Below are 20890 nucleotides of genomic sequence, written 5' to 3'. Positions count from 1 at the left end.
CCCAGAAATATTCCTACACAAATACATTCAACTGATGTTTGAAAGGAGCAAAGGCAATATAGTGGAGAAAAGATAATTTGTGTAACAAATGGTGCTGAAATAACTGGATAGCCACATACAAAGAAGAAAAAAAAAAAGAATCTAGACACAGATTTTACACCCTTCACAAAAATTAACTCCAAATGGCTCACAGACCTAAACTTTTGAAAACAAGAGTGTGTGTGTCAATGTAGGCTTGTTAATTTTAATGAATGTACCACTCGAGGGCAGGATGCTGATAGTGTGTAGGTGCAAAACTATAAAATTAGTAGAAGATAACATAGAAGAAAATCTAGATGACCTTGAGTTCAGTGATGACCTTTTAGATACAACACAAAAGGCATGATCATGAAAGGAATAAATGACATGCTGGACTTCACTGAAATTAAAAACCTTTGCTCTGTGAAAGATACTGTCAAGAGAATGAGAAGACAAGACACAGACTGAGAGAAAATATTTGCAAAAGACTGATCTGATAAAGGATTATTATCCAAAATACAAAAACTCTTAAAACTCAACAGTAAGACAATAAACAACCAATTAAAAAATGCACAAAAAATCTGAACAGGTATCTCACCAAAGAAAATAAACAGATGGCAAATAAACAAATGAAAAGGTGCTCAACATCATGTCATCAGGGAAATGCAAATTAAAACATATGATATTACTACACACTTACTGAAAAGGCAAAAATCTAAAACCACCACCAAATACTGGTGAGGGTGTGGAGCAACAGGAACTCTCCTTCATTGCCGGTGGGAATGCAAATTGCCACAGATGCTTTGGGAGGCAGTTTGGCAGTTTCTTATAAAACTAAACATACTCTTATTGATCCAGAAATTGTGTTCTTTGATACTTGAGTTGAAAACACAGCTACACAAAAACCTATGGATGGTTACAGCAGCTTCATTCATAATTGCTGAAACTTGGGAGCAACCAAGATGCCCTTCAGTAAGCAAATGGATAAATAAACTGTGGTTCATCCAGACAAGGAAAATTAGTAAGCAGTAAAAAGAAAGGAGCTATCAAGTCATGAAAAAACATGGAAAAACCTTAAACGCATATTACTCAGTGAAAGAAGCCAATCTTCAAAGGCTACGTACTACATGATTTCAACTATAAGGCATCCTAGAAGTGACAGAACTACCTATGGAGATACTAAAAAGATTGGTGGCTGTCAAGGACTCGGGGGAGGGAGCAATGAACAGACAGAGCCCACAGGATTTTAAAGGCAGTGAAACTACTCTATATGATATTATAATGATACATGACAAATGCATACATTTGTCAAAATCCAGAGAATGTACACCAAGAGTGAACCTCATTGTAAACTATAGCTGCTGGGGGCTTGTTAATTTTAACAAATATGCCACTCTAGGGCAGGATGTTCATAGTGTGGAAAGTTATGTCTATGGAGAGAGAAGGTATGTGGAAACTTGCTGTACTTTCTGATAAATTTTTCTGTGATCTAAAGCTGTTCTAAAACTAAAGTTGATAAAAGCTATATGTGTGTGTGTGTATATATATATATATATATATACACACATACACATGTAAGTATATACATTATATACATAATTTACATTTTAAGAGTTAATAATACATCTTTTCTTTTAAAGTTTAATTTGACTTCTTTAGAAGCACCAGCTCTAAACGGTTTGCTGGAACGGGTTTGCTCCAGATGTCAGCCTTTTTTAGGGTGCACACTAGTGGGCTGGGCTCTCACAGACCAGTATTCCTGACTTCAGAGGAAAGGAACCATGGGTCCCACAATTATACAGGCTTATTGTGCTTAATTATACAAGAACAGCCACCTCAGGGAGGAGAAATGGGGGGATTCCACCATGAAGGTGAGAGATGAAGACAGGCCCAGTGCACGTCTCTCTGGAGCACTCTGCCAATGCCATATTTGAAATGCTGCACCTCTCATGCAAAGGTCTGTTTTGTCACTACCAGTCCTAAAGGAACAGTACAGTCCTGACAGTTTTACTCAGAGGCCCCCTTAGGGGTAACAAAGTCCCAGTTCTGATGAGGAAACAGAGGCCTGGGTCTGAGCCAGTCCAGAAAGCAGAGGGAGTTGAGCGCCCGGGATTCACAGCCAAGTGATGCAGTCACTTTTCATAGCTCTTTTGACACTAAGGATGTTCCGAGGGAAACAAAAATCATCATTGATATTTTTAGCATTGAAACAATCATGGATTATGTACCCATAGAGTTCCTTAGCCCAGGCCAGGTGTGGGTTGTACCCAGGGGTCCAGTGAGGATGAGGCTGAGGGCAGGAGGCGTATGGGTCCTCATTTCAGCAGGGCCGCTGTACCCAGCTCCTGTCAGGATGGGCGCCCCGTCACTGCGTCTTCCTCCCTGCTCCTTCCACAGCTTCCTCATTAGGCTAAGCGAGACAGCACGGTACTGATCTGAGCAAGGAACACTCTGGTCCAATGGTTGGCCTCCTGACTCAACTTAGCATATAATGCTTGGAGATTAAAAGGGGAAGCTTTTCTCTTAAACCAATTTCATGACTGAGTGAATTACACCACCAGGTCTACATAATAGTCTGAGCCAAGGATGCAATGTGTGTGACTGACTCTAAATATATGGGGAACTGATTAAGCACCCATCCCTGCGAACACAGACACACACACCACACACATACACAAGCACGCATGTGCAGACGAGCAGACACACAGACACCCACAAAGACATACACACACACACACACACCCTCCACACACACCACATACACATACATGCAGACACATATATGCACACATATTTGGGGAATTACTTCCCCAAAGGAAACAAGTTCCTCCCCGCCCTCAGAAATTGCAATGAGGCTTAACACGTGTAGGCTTTTCCTCACCTGATTAATAGATACAAAAGACAGGTATTTATGGGCAGCAGGTATAGCAGGAGAATAAGTAGAAGCATATACAGGTTCCTATAGAGCAAAGCAAGAGGATTAGAAGTGAAAAGAGAAGATTTATCAGAGTGGGGTGGGGTGGGGTGGGGAGAGACAACGATTTCTCTGACAGTATGTTAAGTTACTCATTGCAATTTCAGTTCTATGTTCAAGGGAGTCCTTTTTATTTGTTTACTTTTTCAGAATGCTAAAATAAATCCACGCAAGCACAGGAAATATGCCCAGTCTGTTCCATGCAGTAATTAAATGAGTTAATGGCAAGATCACTGCAGTTTGTAAAAGATACTTAGTTACAGTGAAGGGAACCATGACTTTCATTGGCAGTTTAAACATTTGACATAAAATCTCTTCTTTAAAGCCTTTAAGGGTTTTCATTAGATGATTTAAAAGAATAATTTAAGGAAACAGAGTGGATAGTTCTCCACTCTGACATCTCGCCTTGGGATAAGAAACCAAATAGGGCCCAAAAGGGAACACTCAGGGCAAGAATACACATGGTGGGTATGACTCTGGCTGCAGTGGAGGGGACGCCTGTGCAGAGCACGCTTACCCAGAGCAGATTAGAAATGGCACTATCATCTGTAAGTCCTCCTTCTTCCTACAGGTGAAAATAAATAGGAAACATTGCAGAGCATCGGAAGAGCGGGGTCGCGGTTGGGTGACACAGCACTGCCAAGTGTTCTGTCCTAGGTCAGTGAGAAGCATGCACATGCTCACACCACCAGGTGGTACAAACACCAGCAAACTCACACCCGCCCGTAGGGTGACAGCCTTTAATGGTGAGGTCATACTGGCACGCTTTCTCTCTTTCCTCCCCTTGCTGTTTAAATTGAGTTCTTTCTCCTGAACTGCGGTTTGGAAGTTCAATGACAACAGGCAACTGGAACATGAATGTGGCAGATACACCTTCCTTGAATTTTCAAGGACTTGTTCGGTGGAAGGCATGGATCTTAGCTTGATTCACTGACCTGATTCTACTGAACACAGCTGGATATCAAATCCTAATCTTCGACTCAGACATAGCTGCTGCGTTGTAATCACTAACTCTATAAAAGGATTTTATTTCCTAGAAGAGGTCTGATACACTAGATGATTATCCTAACAAAAGGGCATGGGAGTTGCTAAATATGCTTCAGTGTCAAATATGCCAAGATGGGGTTGGAATTTCAAATAACTATTTGGTCAAAATAAATAACTGTAATTTAGTTGCAGCCAAGAGACTCCTGCCAAATGACTTCTATAAAACTGCTTCACTTCATTTCTCTCTCTTTCGATGGCATGAGTTACTCTGGAAGAAACTGTCCACCAATCAGGCTTTAGTGCTCGTACTCCACATGGTGTGGACCAGGCCAAATCTACAAACCAAATGGCTTTACCATCTTTAGAACTAATTATATATGTTACAAAAGCAAAAAATGTGAAAGGCAAGTTAGCAATGCCCTAGACTAAATGAAGAACAGGAGAAAGGAGAGAGATGAAGGGTGGCAAAGAAGAGAAGAAGAAAAAGGGGAGAGGAAAAACCCAAACTGTGTGTCGCAGGAGATTTGAGTCAGGTAGGTAAATGAGGAGCTTCCCATCTAAGGTCCAAATCATCAGTCCTGATTCGGGGGGGATAAATTTGGAAAGCAAGGAACTGTGAAGTGCCGTATTCTCAGAGGAGGACTGATCTTTTAGGAGGGAAAGGAAAACTCTGAGTTCTCCAAGTCTATTCATGGGCCAAAATAATATTTTCTTACCATCTAGGATTCAAAATGAGATGCTGGTTAGAGCACCATTAATTTTTGTGTGTGTGGAGACAAAACCTTTGAGAGAAGCAAAACAGTTAACAGATTATCAAGGCATCCTTTTTCAGTTTTTTAATCGGGGCTCCTAGACAGTCTCAGATTACTTATGTGGCTCACATTGTATTTTTATTGGACAGCAGGGGTTTTGAAGGGGGCAGTGGAAGTGATTTATGCAGAGTCCCATCTCAATTTCCTGCCTCCTCTGCATTTCCAAAGGCTACAATTCATTGGAGCTGTTCTTACCACACACAAAAGAGGAGGGCAAACTGTAAAATATGTAGTAACCATGGATATGTACTGCTGATGAATTCAGAAACTGTGCAGGAAGTGATGGCCTGACTGTACAACCAGCTCCCTTTCACCCTTGGTGGAAAAGATGGAAGGTTCCAGAGCTTGGCTCCTAAGCTGCTCTCCCTCTGCATGTCTGGGTCCCAGTGCATGTGCCAAGCCTCATCTGCAGGTGCCTCATGTCAGGAATGCCCTTCCTCCTCTGGGGAAGTATTCCAGCCAGCCAGCAAGCTGTGGTGTTTCTCAAGCACTTCTCAGCTGTTTGGGGGCTATCTTAAGACAGATCAAGTTTAAGGCACCTTGCCTACCACATCTGAGCACAGCCGAAGTGTGACTGAAATACAGTGCCAGCCTTGGGAAGAAATAAAGCCAAGGGCTTATCAAAGGCCACGTGAAAACCACCTGATCTCGGCAGAACCTGAGATTGCCAATGTCTGTTAAAAAGCCTAAAAAAGATCTGGCTTATTTTAAGTTCAAAGTGCTTATTGTCTCAGGCCAAAGTGAACTGGGTTGCTGAAGAGGGGGAATAACGAGTTCACTATCGCTGTGGACTCTGCGGTGTCCATTAGCCTGGAGACGTCATGCCACACTCATGCCCCAGCCACGCTCTGAGCCCCTCCCTTCCAGTGACTGGGTTGTTCCCCCGAGGGGCAACTGTGGTAACCTCCTCCCATCTCTTGACTTCCAAAAACCTTTGCCAAGTTTTGAGGCAGTTTGGACCTCCTCCTCCACACACAGGAGGTTTCCCCTGCTCACATGATCCCTCAGCCTTCTAAGGGGTTGAGTATCTCATGCCACTGCTCATGAGGAATCTGCCCAGGTGTGTGCTCTATAACTTTATTTTAATTATTACCTGGCCATACAGGACTATCAGCTCCTCCAAAATGACCAATAAGAGGTAAGTGTTAAAGTTATTTTTTGAACCAAGGATTTAAAGACCCTTTTAAATCAAGTCTATGGGCCATGGGGATAAATTGAGGGACCCGGTTTTCTTGCATTTCTGGATATCATTCTTGAAATCCAGTTTTCACACATAAGCTTTTTAATATTCAATGGTACTTGAGAACTTTACAAGACATTGGGAATTAAATGTCTTTCATGTTATCTTTAATGTCATTTATGTCTCAAAAAAGAGATGTAAAATAGAGTCAAAACTCCTGCCACACAGTACTGCCTGCACACCTCCTTTCTATGCAAGGTTCACAATGTGAAAAGGTCACATTCATAATTTCTCCCTTCCACAGATGCTTTTAGAACTAAGAGGGATCCAGGTCTTCATTCTGTTGGAAGTGTTTTTTTGTTTTTCTTTTTTGTTGCAAGACTATTGATCCTAGAAGTTGACCAGTGGCTGTGGACCTTGCCTCCAGCCCAGATGGGCACTGCAACCACAGAGCCAAGCAGCAGAAAAGTCACCATCAGCTTTGAAAGTGTGCACTAACTGATCAAAAGCTGGTCACTGCTACCTTAGTAATTTAACAATTCATCAACTTTTGCATATGAAATGCTTGCCAGTATTGATAACAATGTACTACTAATTTATTTTATTTAAATTGTAACATATCTTGTTGTACATGCTCAATAAAAGCAATACCTGCTCATCGTGAGACAAGCCTACAATTATGAAATAAGCTCGCTGACCACAATTATGCCCTTAATACACTTAAGCTTTAAATTTCAGCATAGGACATTCAAGTCCATATTTCATATGCAATAAACTGTTAATGGTCAGTTAAAGTTTTTCATTATAAAGGCTGTAAATAACATTGTAAGGTCAGACTTCATTTGAAGATTTTAAACCAAAGTACACACTTCAAAACTCAAAAACTTGCTTGCTGATACATTATGTATTCAGTTCTGTTACCAGTTCTGTAACATCTTAAGACTTTACCTTTTTGATCAGTTTCAGCTGCTGTGTGACAGACTTTAAGTGTGTCCCCAAATGGCAAGAAAGCACTAACGTGTCACAGAGTGGTAATTAGCTAAGTTAGCATGCTTGCCTGTTTGGTGCACTTCCAAGCATGATGTTAGTTAGATGGTTTTTTCCTAACATGGAAAATGTTACCTTCTTCTTGAGCGACTGTTCCACTTCTTGTATGTGCAGGCTGCTAGTGACAGACGCTTTGCCATACTCCTGCTTTCTGGAAAGTCTATTTTTCCAATCTTCCTCACCGCTCTTCTTCAACAGTGCTAATCTAAGGGGAAAACATGCCAACCAAAAAGAATTCAGCACCAAACCCTTATTTGTAACAGAACCATAATTTAGATAAGTTAGATGTCTTTGGCCAATAAATGACCACAGCTACCTAAAATTAATCTTTTTGAGTTTCAATTTATTCTTAAGAGTGTCTGGAAACATTGATAATAGGGGGAATGTAGTAACCACAATGTTGCTCATGTGAAACCTGGGCATAAGACTGTATATCAATGATATCTTAATAAAAAAAAAAAGCATGTCTGGAAACATAACATCAGAGTCCCTTTTCTTATGATGGCCCCAAAGATTTTAAAGTTGACTGAAATGCAAAGCTGAAACCTGACCTGCCTGATAAGAAGCACTATCATTTTACCAAAGGAATAAATCTGTTTTTCTTTGCCCTTGAGAGCGACGAGATACAAGTAATCATCCCAGAGAAAAATGTCTTCTAGTGACCCCTTCTGGTCACTTAATAAAATAACATTTAATGCAACTTGGATCGTGCTTATTTGCAGAAAATACAGCAGAAATGGGTTTAGAAACTTAAAGCTATAAAAAATTTGACAGTCTCTTCAATCAAAGGTAAAAGACAATATTTAAGACTACTTCTCTTCCTTTATCTAAACCTTGTTCTTTTCCTCCACATTCACTTGGTTTTCCCAATCTATATTAATACAGAAACTATTCTCTGCAAACTCATCTTTAAAATTATTACTTCAACTTTCCTCATGAAGAAAGCTACATACAAAAAAAGAACCTAATTAACTGAGATTTTGACCTAGCCTGCTCTGGTTCAACTATGGATGACTTGATAGAAAGCTTCTGGGGTGTTATAATCTGTGAAAGGTTTTCTTCATGAGCGTGAGGCTATGGCAGTTAACTTAAATGAATGAAGAAGTCTTAGGTATTTAAGTTGGCCAAACATGGGAAAGATAAAAGACAAAAGAGTGGTGATCATCAAACTCATCTGAAATAATACTCAAATAATTTAAAGATTGGGGAAGAAAAAACGATAAGACCCCTTTCCTTCTCTGCTGAGCCTGCTGGGCTGGGTCTTTTATATATCATTAATGCCCATCTTTAACCATTGTATTTTTAAGTGGCATATCAGTTTTGGTTTGGCTACTAAGCCAGCACTGGCCAAGTAGCCTGGTCGGGACAAGATAGTTTCTAAGGATCTTTCAACTAAGTTTCCAGATGCCACTAAATAGTCAAAGTAAAGATGGGATGAAATATATCATACTCTGTTATAAAAGTTTTGTTAAGCAAATAGGAAAAATTTTCCAGGACTCAAATAAGAATCCATTTACACCTACAAATGTATGCACAAGCCTTATACTCATAAATTCAGTCAAATAATGGGAAGTAAGCCATGAAAACAAGTACTCCCCAAAGAGGGCAGGAGCTCTGCACTCTGCATTTATCCCCTCTGCCAATCCTTCCTTTTCCTCCCCTTTCTTTCCTCTATGTGACTGCCAATAAGACCTCAAATCCCCATCCTATAAAACTGGTATAATGCCACCTTACCTACCTGTGATACTGTGATTTATAATAAAATATATATACTTGGCTTTTGTCCCCTTTACTGGCACAGAGATCCTAGAACTCTTGGAATTTCGTAAGCTATGACAGTGATAAAGTTGTCTTTGTTCTATTAAGGAGGGAACTTTTGGGAGGCACTGAAGGGCAGGGGCAGGTTGCCTGGAGAGCCAACCTTTTGATTGGAGGTTGGAACTTTTAGTCTCAACCCCTGGTCTCTGGGCAAGGAAGGGGGGTGCTGGAGATTGATTAAATCATTGCCATAGACAGTTGAACTCACTCATGCCCACATAATGAAGCCTCCATAACAAAAGGACAGGGTTCAGAGAGCTCTTGGGTTGGTGGACACGTGGAGGTTTGGAAAAAGGGGCGAGCCTGGAGATGGCGTGGAGGCTCTGGGACTCTTCCCCATACTTTCTTCTATGCATCTCTTCCAGCTGGCTGTTCCTAGTTATGTATGTTTAGAATTAGCTAGAGATCTAGGAGATAAAATGTTCCTGTGAGTTCTGTGAGCCACTCTAGCAAATTAACCCAAACCCAAGGTGGGGGCTTTTGGAGTGGTAGGTCGCAAGCACTGGTGACAACCTTCTGGGGCAGTCTTGCAGGATTGAGCCTGTGGGATCTGTTGTTATGATCTCATCTCTAGGTAGACAATGTCAGAAATGAGCTGAATTATAGGACACCTGGCTGATGTCAGAGAATTGGTGGTAAGGGAGAAAACCCATCCTGGAAATTAGAATCTTACTAAGACAGGCCCCATTTAAGTCCCCCTTAGTCCTAAATCCTATCATATATGATGTTTGACAATATTCAACATGCTAGAAGGGCTACCTAGTTCATGTACTTAAAAAAAAATTCTAAATTGCTATGTTTTCATCTGAATGTCAGACTATATAATGACTAAGATTATTTTTTTCTCCAATTATTCTGAGTCAGTTTTATTCTGACAAAAAATGATCTAGTAAAATCAAATCACAAAAAAGAGACCATTAGTATTTCAAAGGTTTTAAAGTATCTATAAATACGATTTTCAAAAATAAGCACACCTGTACTTCCACACCCATATGAAGGTGTACTTCCCAGTCGTCATCTCGTGATGAGAGACCTTCATCTCATGGATATTCTCCCTGCAAACTGGCCTCAGAATCAGCTTCTGTCTCCTACTTCACCTTTGACCCAGACCACTAGGTTTTTCACCTTGGCCATCTACATTTTTAATCAGATTGGATTCCAAATGATTTGGGAATTTAAAAAATTTAAATTTATCCATGTAAATTGGGATTAATGAGTTGTATGTAGCACATTTTTAATGTGCTACAGTCTTTGAAGGTGTCTTCAAAGAAGCAGCTGCCAAATGTTTGGAGCAATGACAACATAATTAAATAATAATATGGTTTCCTTGGTGGCTGCTTTGAGGAATGTAAAACTGTCTAAGAGAAACAACAAATTCTGGAATCTATAATCATTTTACAGTCCACTTTATACTCTGCTGAACTGCCTGGCAACCTCTGAGAAACTGGATATTTTTGTTCTCAGGGTAACAGACTAGCCATGGGTGCACACACAAGCCAAGGATTTTGTTGACTGAGGTCACACTGCATGTCAGTGGAGCAGGGAGATATGGTTCCATCCCAGGCAGGCTGCTCCCAGTGCATGGCTTGTTTTGCTATGTTATTATGTTAGGTGACCAGATAGGTTTTTGCCTTAATGTTTTAAGTATTCTGGTTTTCTTCTTTTTTTTTTTCTCCCCTGGGATGGCCTTCAAAGAATTCCTCCATTCCAAGAACCTGAAATCTTGCATCTGGATGTGTCTGCAGGGTCATCATCAGGGGTTTCCAAAGACTACAGAGTAACCAAAATAATATGGAAGGACTGTGTTTCAGTTGAGCCCACATGGTACTCAGACCCAGCCCTGGCCTGCATGCAGAGTGCTGATGTGGATGACTTAAAAATAACATGCAGCAACACCTAAGTGTTTATTCCTATCCCTTTAGATTTCCTATTGGGTGTTCAGCAAGCTGAGGAGATCAGGAGACCTTTCCAAATGCATTCCACCCCCTGAAATCTCCTGGCCCCCCTGACTCACCACAGACCACCATGCACAAGTGAGGGCCAAAGAGCGAAACGTCTGGTCCTACACATGACATAAATTACTGCCTATGCAATTCAAACAGTTGTCAGCACTTTCAACATCTGCCAAGTCCAAGTGCCATTTGCAGGGCTGTGATGTTGAGAGCCAGGGCATCTGTTTCATCTGAGGCTGAGAACCTAGTGAGTGGCACTTTGTTAGCCTATTAACCTCAAGGCCTGGCCCAGGGTCATCATGATGTGTGCTTGCTGGGCTACCTGGGGTAATGTCTACCCACTTTGCCAGCAAGGAATACTTGCCTGAGACAGTTGTGTTCAGCAGGACCGGTCTGAGAGCATCCTACTTGATTAGAGCAAGTTCTGAAGGCTCATGCCAGTCAAGGTGGGGTCAAATACAGGCAGGCAAACCATGTGCCCCAGATCTTAAATACATTTTTTTCTCCCCCCTTTAAAAATGTCCCTTCATTTCAGAGAGTCACAGGCACCACACAGATTTCAGATAAGGCTGAACAGCACTTATCTGTTCTTATATCAGATCTTGGTCTTGGGTAGTTTGCAGGCTGGAAGAGTAATCTGATATGTTATTTAAATGGGGACAAATCAAAGATCAGAAAAGGAGCCAGCAAAAGGCAATGACACTGCTTTCCCCAATTCTTACATAAGTCTGGGGGCCCTCTGGTGGCTGCAGTCTCCCAGCTCCAAGGTTAGGACCTCAAGTCTGTTGTGGAAGCATGGGTACAGCCTCCGGCTGGCTGAAGAGTAGACAGGTGGGCTGAGGGTTATTTGGGGACAACAGGGGGCCCTCTGCCGACCCCTTTAAGGAAGAATTCTGCAGGCTGGCAAGAGGCATGAGGTGGATCCGTCAGCATTCCAGGGAGTTCAAGTAAGTCCTGACTTACATGTCACCAATTTCCCAGTGGAAGGATGGCCCTTTAGCCATTTCTAGTAATCTTCTCTCCCAAATCTGAGAGCATAGATGTAGTTATTTCAGCAGTTGTGGAGGTAAGATTTCTGAAAGCCTCATACACTTTTAAAGAGGTATCAAAGGTTTTTATCTCTATATAACATAATACTTTTTTGATTTACAATGCTTTTCAGCAAAATACCCAACAGGGAGAATTTAAACCCAAAATATTTAGGTAGTTATGAAACAGCGATTTTACTAATCCAGTGGAAAAAGCAGATTGTGTCCTAAATTTGATGCTGGTTATGGTTCAAATTTGATATTCTAGGTGTCAGAGAGATGAAAAAAAAAGAAAAGGAGCTTTTAGATGTGTTTCCTTGAGCATCACACATAATCTTAAAAGTGGACTACATTGGGGATTCCTGTCCTTTCCAGGCTGCTCCATGTTCTAAGTCTTGGTTTACATGTACGACATGGGGTAGCAGCGCCTCCTTCTGGGGCTGTCTTTGGCACTGAATGAGGTGACACACAAGAAGTGCCAAGGGCAGGGTGGAGCCTCAGCGGTCCTCCTACAGAGAGCTCAGAGTGCTCTAGAACCGAGGAGAGGGACGGATGCACAAGGTGGAGGACGGCGGGATCGCCTCCTTGGGCTGCAGCCATTTAGAAAATGTGATAAAAGAAATCCACCAAGTCCAATCTCTATTTCCTAGAGTCTCAAATAAAGCAAAAGTGAAATTTGAAACAAGCTAAGGAGAGGACACACAAGTTGAGAAAATTAATGAAAGAGGAGGGCAAAGTCTCCCTGCTGGCCAGCTAATGTTTCCTGTACCCACTTCTAGCAGAATGAACAAACAGGTTGGCTGCTAAACATTCATTTGAACACTTGGCCATCCTGCCACAGGTGCCAAGGCAAACTGGGGACTAGCACCTGGGGTTGGTTCCACTTCCCACTTCCCAGTGGCCACTGGAACCAAACCCCTTATTTGGTAAAACGAGGTAGTCACAGAAGTTAGAATAAGGTTTAAAAGTTCTACTTTATATGTCACCTCAAAAAGGAAACATAAAGCCCATATAAATATATGAAGAGCGATCTTCTTTTAAATAAGCCAAGCTTCATTATTTTGTTTTAACAGAAGGGAGGAATTAAAGCCCCACATTAGGAAAGGCTGACACCGATGGCTTGTAAACATATGTAGTTTTATTTCAGCAGAGTGCAAGTAACAGTACTATCGTGATAAGGGGGAAAGGTCACAGGCAATTAATTTTGTATTAACATACCCTTTATTACAAACATAGTTGCCAAGTAAAATGTCCCTCATCCACTTTTAAGTGTATATATTAACAAACTGGATAGCTGAAGTGTCCCTTCCTATCATGGTTCTGAACAGACTGGGCTCAGACACCTCTTAGAGACAGTGAAAAATTCCTTCTCTCACTAGCCAGAAGGTGGAAGTGCACACAGGGTGGATTTTGAACACACTTTTAGGCAGATCACAGAAAGCTTACAGACAATTGTCAACTCCTCAGACCACCCATGAAGCCTGGGCTAAGAAACTGCATCTTTATAGCAACTCGCATTTTTTAAAAATGAGAATTTTGCAGTAGGATTAAAACTGCTTTCAGAAAGATACAGAAAACTCAAATATACTAAAAACAGGCAAAGAAATCAAGAATTATTACAGGGCAAATAGACACAAAACTCCTCACTCAAGGTTCTAAGTCCCAACAGTCATCTTATATCCAAAGATGGCAAGTCTCCTTTGAGTTTTGAAAGAAGGAAGAATATTAGCATTTTCACTGGAATTTCACTCCAGCAATATTTTCTGATGTACAAAACATCAGAACCTGTGTATGTGATGTTCATCATTAATTTCCTTCGACAATACCTCTTCCTTCTCACCTAACCAGTTACCAATAGTTGGATCTCTGGGATTAAATTCTGAGCTGGGTTTGCATGGAGGAGGGCTTCATGCCAATATCCAACAGACAGCTTCCCTGATTCAAGATACCGCTCCTTCACCCAGCTTACCCATCAGCCCCTTCACCTGTGCCTCAGTCTAGTAGGTCTAATTCACTGTGCATTTTAAGTAAGTTAAGGTGAAAGTCATTAAGACTTAACAATCTGGCACTCCTCTCTCTGAGGTCACGTGCATTTTCCAAGTGCGTAACCTTGTAACTTTAAACTCTCTTTTCAACCTTTCAGGGGGGCACTGAGGTGGCCTACACTTTTGAAGTATGTATACTTTTAATCTTACACTTTCTCTCTCCAACCTTTCAGGGCGCCTCTCCTGGCTGAGGTTACCAGCTGCACTTCTTCTCTCTTTAAGTAACTTTAGATAAAGCTTTTACTCTGCTTCAAAAAAAAAGACTTGACAATCTTACTAACCCATTAATTGAAAAAGTCTCCGTCTATTGAATATTTCATGAATCCTGTTCAAGATGCTTGACTTGAAAAAACAATGAAGAATTTTCATCATGGTTTGATATATATTCTTAGGTAGTTTGAAACGTATGCAGGAAAGAAAGAGTGGCCTGTTCTTGACAGAGCAAGAGAACCCCTGAATGGTGGGAGATGCCAAGGATCCAGGAAGGCAGATCCCTAATCAGCTGATGGTAGAAATAGTTCTGTTCATCACACCGGGAAGACAATGACATCTTTCATCTCCCAGTCTTCTCATTACTATTACATTGTTTGCTGCTTAATTCCACCATGGCTTAAAGGTCAACAAGGAAAAGACAACCCAAAATATTTAGCTCTGATTCGTTGTGTCTGTCCCACTTAAATATATTCTCTCAATCCTCCATTATTTTTTGAATGAAATGAGGTTATGCTGTTATTTGATACTCAGATGTAATCTTTCATAGCTATTGCCTGATACATTTCTAAACGCAGTTCAGAGAAGTCATCCATTTTACTTTTGTAAATAAAATAAGCAAACTTCTGATTCTGATCCCAAAGATTTCTGTCCTAAATAAGAATTTATCTGCATTCCCTCTGCATCTATTTTACACAAATAGTCATAAGCAGTGGTGCTTTCAATTTGAAGCCATGTGTATCTGAAAGAGCCAAGACCTCTGCCCCCAACACTAGAGTCAAAGAATTTAATATGAAGAAGAAAATAGAATTGCAAACAACTAAAGCTGGCAAAAGTCATTTTCTGCTTGTCAGAAACTGGTACCCTCCCAGGCTTACCATCCCCTTGGGCTGTCGGATTTGTGATTTCATCTCTTTGTCTGTGACTCAGGTCTTTTTTCTAAAAGCAATTTGTAATTTCTTCCCGAACAGAACTACTTTTCAATCAGGAGATCTTATTACCTTTCTTTAATTGACATGGTTTTGCTGGGCGAATCACCCTCCATGGTCGGTGCTCTCATCTCCCCGGCAGCGAACACGGTACATGGGTTCTTGGGGTGCTTCTCCTGTGGTTGTTCGGGAGGGCCCTGCTGCTTCCAGGACACTGGAGTTGCAGTTTGAGCAGTAGTTTCCCCAGCAGCTGAGCCCAACTGCTCCAAAGTGGGCTCCCCGACCTCTGCTGCTGGGAAGGGAAGGAGCTATGTCAGCATTTACTCTTCCCAGCAAACATTCTTCAGCTATTCACCCCCCAACACCCTTTGGAGTTCACTCGTGGGCACATGGTGGGTTACCCAATCCCCTGAATTTATGCAAATCTGTAGCTTGCTTCACTCTGTGAGAAAACCAAACTTTCTAGAGATTATTCCAACACAGCAAATTGTTTTGTGACAGTTGGGTCTTTCCCTATGTGTGAGATGCAGGACATCAGCCTTAACCATGCACTATAGAATGTGTCTACTCCTCCAAAACAGGACTTGGACATTTCAAATGTGCTACTGCACAAACCAAAACACCTCTGTACCTTCCTCCTTTAGTGTAGATGTAGGAGATTTAAAGTTCCACGAGTACAGTTTTGCTGGTCTCCACAAAAGGAATGCAGAAGGAGAGAATGGAAGCCAACGGGCTAAATTCAAGTCCTTATGCCCTGTGCTTACCTAGCCCTGGACCTTTGGGGTCATCAGCTTACTAAAAGGGCTGACTGAGCTAATGATTCACATAGCTGTTCAGTGAGTTTTGTGAACCAAGTTATCAAAACCCCTCATCAACAAACAAAACCGAAATAGACTCATAAACATAGAGAATGGACTGCTGGTTGCCACAGGGAAGAAGAGTTGGGGGGGGGGGTGAGGGAAATAGATGAAGAGGATAAAGAGGCCCAAATATCCAATTAGAAGATAAGTTAGCCACAGGGATGAAAGGACAGCATAGGGAATATAGTCAATTATATCGTGATGACTTTGTATGGTGACAGATGGTAACTACACCTATCATGGTAAGCATTTTGTACTGTATATAATTTGGTATCACTGTGTTGTACCTGAAACCAATATAACAGCATATATCAACTATATTTCAATTAAAAACATAGAAATAAAAAAATTAAATTTCCCCCAACGGTGTGTGATGGGCTTCAAGTATTTTTTACTGCTAAAAATTTGCTTAATCCACCAAACACATTGGATTCAAGGGGAAAAGAAGTCTGGGGAGAATAGGACTCCCCCTGTACTTTTAATCAATACTAGTTATTAACTCCTTCATAATTCGGTTAAAAGCAGTCACTGCAACCAATGAAGCTGAAACTGAAAACCTAGCTGGTTTCTAAAAGTTTAGGAGCAGGAGTAACTCACCTCTTAGTGAAAACTTCCTTTGAATGACATTCTCCATGCCCACCTTCTCTTGAAAGGGCTGCCTGTCCTTCAGGTCTGGGCTCCCTCGTGCAGTGCTTCTAGCAATGGAAAATTCCTGTCGCTCATCCCCAAGATGGGCAATGAGAGGGTTGGCTAGTTCCAGGCTTCCCTTTCTCAGGACAGCATATTTGGGTTCTTGAAGGCTATCTCTTTCCCAGACTCTGTTCAGGACGGAGTAGGATGGCAGCTCTGCTTCCTCAAAGGACCCATACTTCATAACTCCACCGTCTTCACCTGTCAAGACTCTCTTGCTTTCTGGCTCTCCAGATTCTCTCAACATTCCTTTGCTCCCACTACCCTCTCCTGAAGGCTGCCAGGCTGGGGTTTTCAGAATGCTTTTAATGGGAGAGTCCAAATTTTCTATAGAAGAGGGAAACTTATAGTCAGTGGCACTTGTGCCATCACCCATGGGTGGCTTTGTCCGAAGATCCCCGGCATATACTGGAGCAACTAGAGATGCCACCATGGACACAGACGTGCTCACAGTAGGTGAGAAAGGAATGCGCTTTCCACTTTGCACCTGGGAGGACACAGTTAAAATGTAAGAAGCTGATTTCAAAACACTGTCTACATAAATCCCAGTTGCAGGGCTGACACCGACTTCTGAAATAATACAAGTGGCGCAGTTTCACTGCTTCTCCAAGTGGGAACCAATCCGAGACACAGTTATAGAGTGCATCTTATTAATCAAAATCATCTGGGTGAAAAGCAGATTGGGTGTCCTATTTTTCCTTCCAAGATGGACTCATTCCAGAAGATTTCAGCAAGCAAATGAGGAAAAGAGGAAAGGAGAAACATGCTTGGCATGGCTACCTTTATTAGGAAGGAAGTTATTTCCAAATCACTTACAGGAAACACAGCTCACAGGCAGACCACCTTAATTACATCGCTGACCTAGGAGTGACACTGTGCTCCTGCATTTTAAGAACACATCGCAGACTGGAACGAGATTATAGTCTACCCACCTGTTCCACTTCTCCAAGCGTGACTGGCTGAGTTTGATAGCGAGCATTCATTCTCCTCTGTCTCACATCTATTCTGTTTCGGGTAGAAATCGCTTTTGAGACTGGCTGGGACAGCTTGTTAAACAAGGCCAGTTTCTCTGCTAAGCTTAGAGTGCTGGAATCAGGTTCACCTCGCTCAGCAGTATCTTTGCCCTCATTTGCCTGTTCTATGGCTAAAGCCTTTTGGTGAGCAGATGCCTGCAATCTGAAAGGGATAAAAAATCAGTTGATGCAGATTAAAAAAACAAACAAAACCCCGCAATACTAATTGTGTGTATTAACTTTTTCCAAATGTCACTTACTCTTGAAAAGGGCTTATTTCTCCCTACAGAAATCAAGTCAGGTGTATGCAGTTGTTCTGCTGTTAATAGGACAGTGAATAGCAGAGTAGGTTGGGAATACTGGCATTACCCATTTTGCAAAGAGCAGACTTTTAGTTCTGAATTATTTCTAAAAATTGAATTTCCTATTTAAGGAATTGAAGTCAGCTTGGGTACACCTTACCTTAGAGAAGTCGTGTTGTTAGTGTCAAAAATAAATAATGCTAAAGGGAGCCCTCAGGCATTCTCTACAGCATTTTAGACATTATCTATGTATGTGGTTCAGAAGGCAGTCTGTTTACTTTAAATAATTAGGAAATAATATTGTCATCCTGCCAACATTACTACAATACAGCGTTTTGATTTGCATTTGCTCAACGCAAATGGTTTAATTTTAAAGATTCTTTTACTCCTCCAGACTAGCATTTTCTTTCTTGGCTTTCTATTAGTTTTTTAAAAGGTACTTGAAATTCAGTAACCTGAAATGTGAAGGGAATTTCAGATGGCGACAAAGCCCTCCAACTTCTAGGGAGAGGAGAAGGCTTCCTATTACCTGGTCATTGGGAATCTTGGAAGGTTTAAGAAAATGTGCCTTCGTCCACTGGCACATCCAATTCTCGAATACAGTAAATAGTACAGTCTGCCCCAACTCCAGTTAATCACCACTTCACAAGTTGTGCCAGACAAAAGAGCAGTGTCTGTGTTCCAGGTTATAATGAGGTGGCAATAAAGCCACCTATCTCCCCAGAGAGGCCCCTGCTTCCATTTGTGGCAGCTCTATTTCTGTCTTGCCCCTTTCTTTCTTTTCATCTTATTTTTAGCCTTTGTGCCATACCAGTAAAAGAGAGGAGCTATTTACCTGCCTTAACAATACAATTTTAAAACACCACAATTTAAAGTTTAGTTGTAGAACCTCTGAGTTCAGATGCTATAAATTGTTTTAGTTCCAATCCCAGAATGTCACACCATGGTCTCTCTATACATTAGAAAGAGGTAGGATTGTTTTTAACATGTAATTGTTTCTACAAGTGTTTAAAGAAAACTGATTATTAGCAGAATTTCAATACTCATGTTAACTCCACATTTTTCTTGTAATCTTTATGAAGTGCTAGTATTTTAGATGAAGAATGAAAATGTAAAGATGACCACGATTATGAAAAACAGAGACAAAACAAATGGATAAGTGAGTTAGTGTGGTTCTGGTTCCAATACACAGTGTAAGCAGGTAGATGAAATGTTTTCTCATGCAGGGCTCCATGAAGTTACATGTCTGGCACTATGACAAAACAAAACACCACACATTCCCAGGACAACTCACTACAGTGACTTGTCAAACAAATGAAAGGCATTCAAGATTTTAAGATGCATCCGCTGTCTAGCACCTTTGCCCCCACTGCGGCATGCAGCTATTTCTGTTCAGTACCTGGCAGGCTGCACAGTGCTCTTAGCTACAGTGGGACTAGGAAGTCTTGTCATTACAGGGTTGGTGGTCACAGAGCATGAGGCAGAGATAGGTTCACTTTAAAAGGAATTGCCAAAGAAGGAACATTCATAAGAAGAGAGAGGAAAAGAAACATTAAGGAAAGAATCATTTTCAATTTCCAATTCAGAAGTGTTAAATCAAATAGTTTAACAAAATTATTTGCTAATTACTTTGGGAGGATCACAAAAGAACTTGAAAAATGATTACAAGTTTAGGAAATAAGCAAAGTAAATGGAATAAGAGTAGGGTTTTAGAGCTATGAAAGGATTTGCTCCATCTTTAGAATAAACGTCCTTGTTTAAAAAAAAAGATAACCTATAAAAGTTACTTTCAATTACCAGCAAATCAGATGATGCCCACATTTTAGAATGTTATCAATGTATTTTTTTTTAAATCGGTGTTCTTATATATCTCTGAGCACATCAAAGTAGATTCAGTGAGCCTTTAAGGTAATAGTTTTTGCTTGTATTTACTGTTTTGCTCTCATAGGTACAACAGCCACTCAAATATTTTTAAAAAGCTGCACACAAAAAAATACACAAAAAACTGATTTGCTAAGAATTCCTAATGCATACAAGACGTAGTTATCCCCAAATACATGGAGAAGTTGAGGACAGCTAGAGAAGGAAGTAAAGGAGGCTGATCTAACAGCAGGGTCACAGGTCTGGGCTGGGACACGGACGACTCTTGGGATTGTCACTGTCCGGAATAAGACAAACTTGTTTTCCAGGAGGGGCGGGTGGATGGGGGTGTGTGTGTGTGTCCAGGGCAAGCATGAAAAAACTGTTAAAAAACAAATAAAAAATTTTTACTTGACTGAAGCAGTGATCTCTGAATGAATGAATTTGGAAAATTCACTCTGAATATATTAGAACACACTGCTCAAAGCCCACTTCCCAGAGTTTGGAAAGTTATTGAACTTGTAATTAAATTTTCAAAATTTTGGGTGGTTATTTAAAAACAAAAAGAACCCCTATCTTTTCGAGATATGTGCCAAGATATATATGGATGAAATGACAACTGGGGTTTGTCTGAAAATATGCAGGAGGAAAGGGTCAGGGGGCGGGGACAGAGGCAGAGCAAGACTGGCCAAGGGCTGATGGTTGTTGAAAATGGGCGATGAGGATGTGGGGGTCCGTGACATCAATCTGTCTACACTTACGGTTTATATTTTCCAGTGTAAAGGAGATATTTTTAAGAAGTTAAATAAAATTCCTCTCCATGTTCTTCTAGGAGATACAATAGGTAATACATTCCATTACAAAGTCCAGAGAAATGGCAGTAAGGAAAATCCGTAACACCAGCTTCCTGGGGCTTCTAACTAAACCACTGCCTGATTGCCTCACTTTTACTACTTCTTTTTTTTTTTAAAGAAGATATCACAGCAAAGGCCAAGAGGTCACCAGGGAGACTTACGTGGCTGCGATGACTACTTCCTCAGTGGTAACCGGCTGGGTGTGGGATCTGTCCTGCAGACGCCGCAGCCTCTGCTCCACGGCCGCATTTCTTGAGCGTCGCTTTGGAACGTTTTTCTCATCAAATGATTTTTCCATTTCCTAAGATCAG

The 20890-nt window shown here is 41.1% G+C and overlaps 1 protein-coding gene across 19 annotated transcripts in view; it reads right to left on the bottom strand.

Annotated features, from left to right (window-relative positions):
- SVIL (supervillin) overlaps positions 1-20890 on the bottom strand; it is a 232971-nt gene that overhangs the window by 43092 nt on the left and 168989 nt on the right. For 10 of the 19 annotated variants that reach the window (XM_057498342.1, XM_057498343.1, XM_057498341.1 and 7 more), the window contains 8 exons: positions 20741-20880; positions 19265-19360; positions 17483-17726; positions 16458-17037; positions 15073-15292; positions 7094-7223; positions 3510-3557; positions 2900-2977 (listed from right to left, as the gene is read on the bottom strand). In XM_057498342.1, the coding sequence (XP_057354325.1) occupies positions 2900-2977; positions 3510-3557; positions 7094-7223; positions 15073-15292; positions 16458-17037; positions 17483-17726; positions 19265-19360; positions 20741-20880 (1536 nt within the window). The remainder of the gene's footprint in view (positions 1-2899; positions 2978-3509; positions 3558-7093; positions 7224-15072; positions 15293-16457; positions 17038-17482; positions 17727-19264; positions 19361-20740; positions 20881-20890) is intronic. The other 9 variants (XM_036912242.2, XM_036912248.2, XM_036912250.2 and 6 more) reach the window with 5 other exon arrangements.

Source organism: Manis pentadactyla, chromosome 3 (assembly GCF_030020395.1).
Source record: "Manis pentadactyla isolate mManPen7 chromosome 3, mManPen7.hap1, whole genome shotgun sequence".
Lineage (NCBI taxonomy): Eukaryota > Metazoa > Chordata > Mammalia > Pholidota > Manidae > Manis > Manis pentadactyla.
Note: the sequence above shows the minus strand (reverse complement) of the source record. Positions and strands in the feature narration are given on the sequence as shown.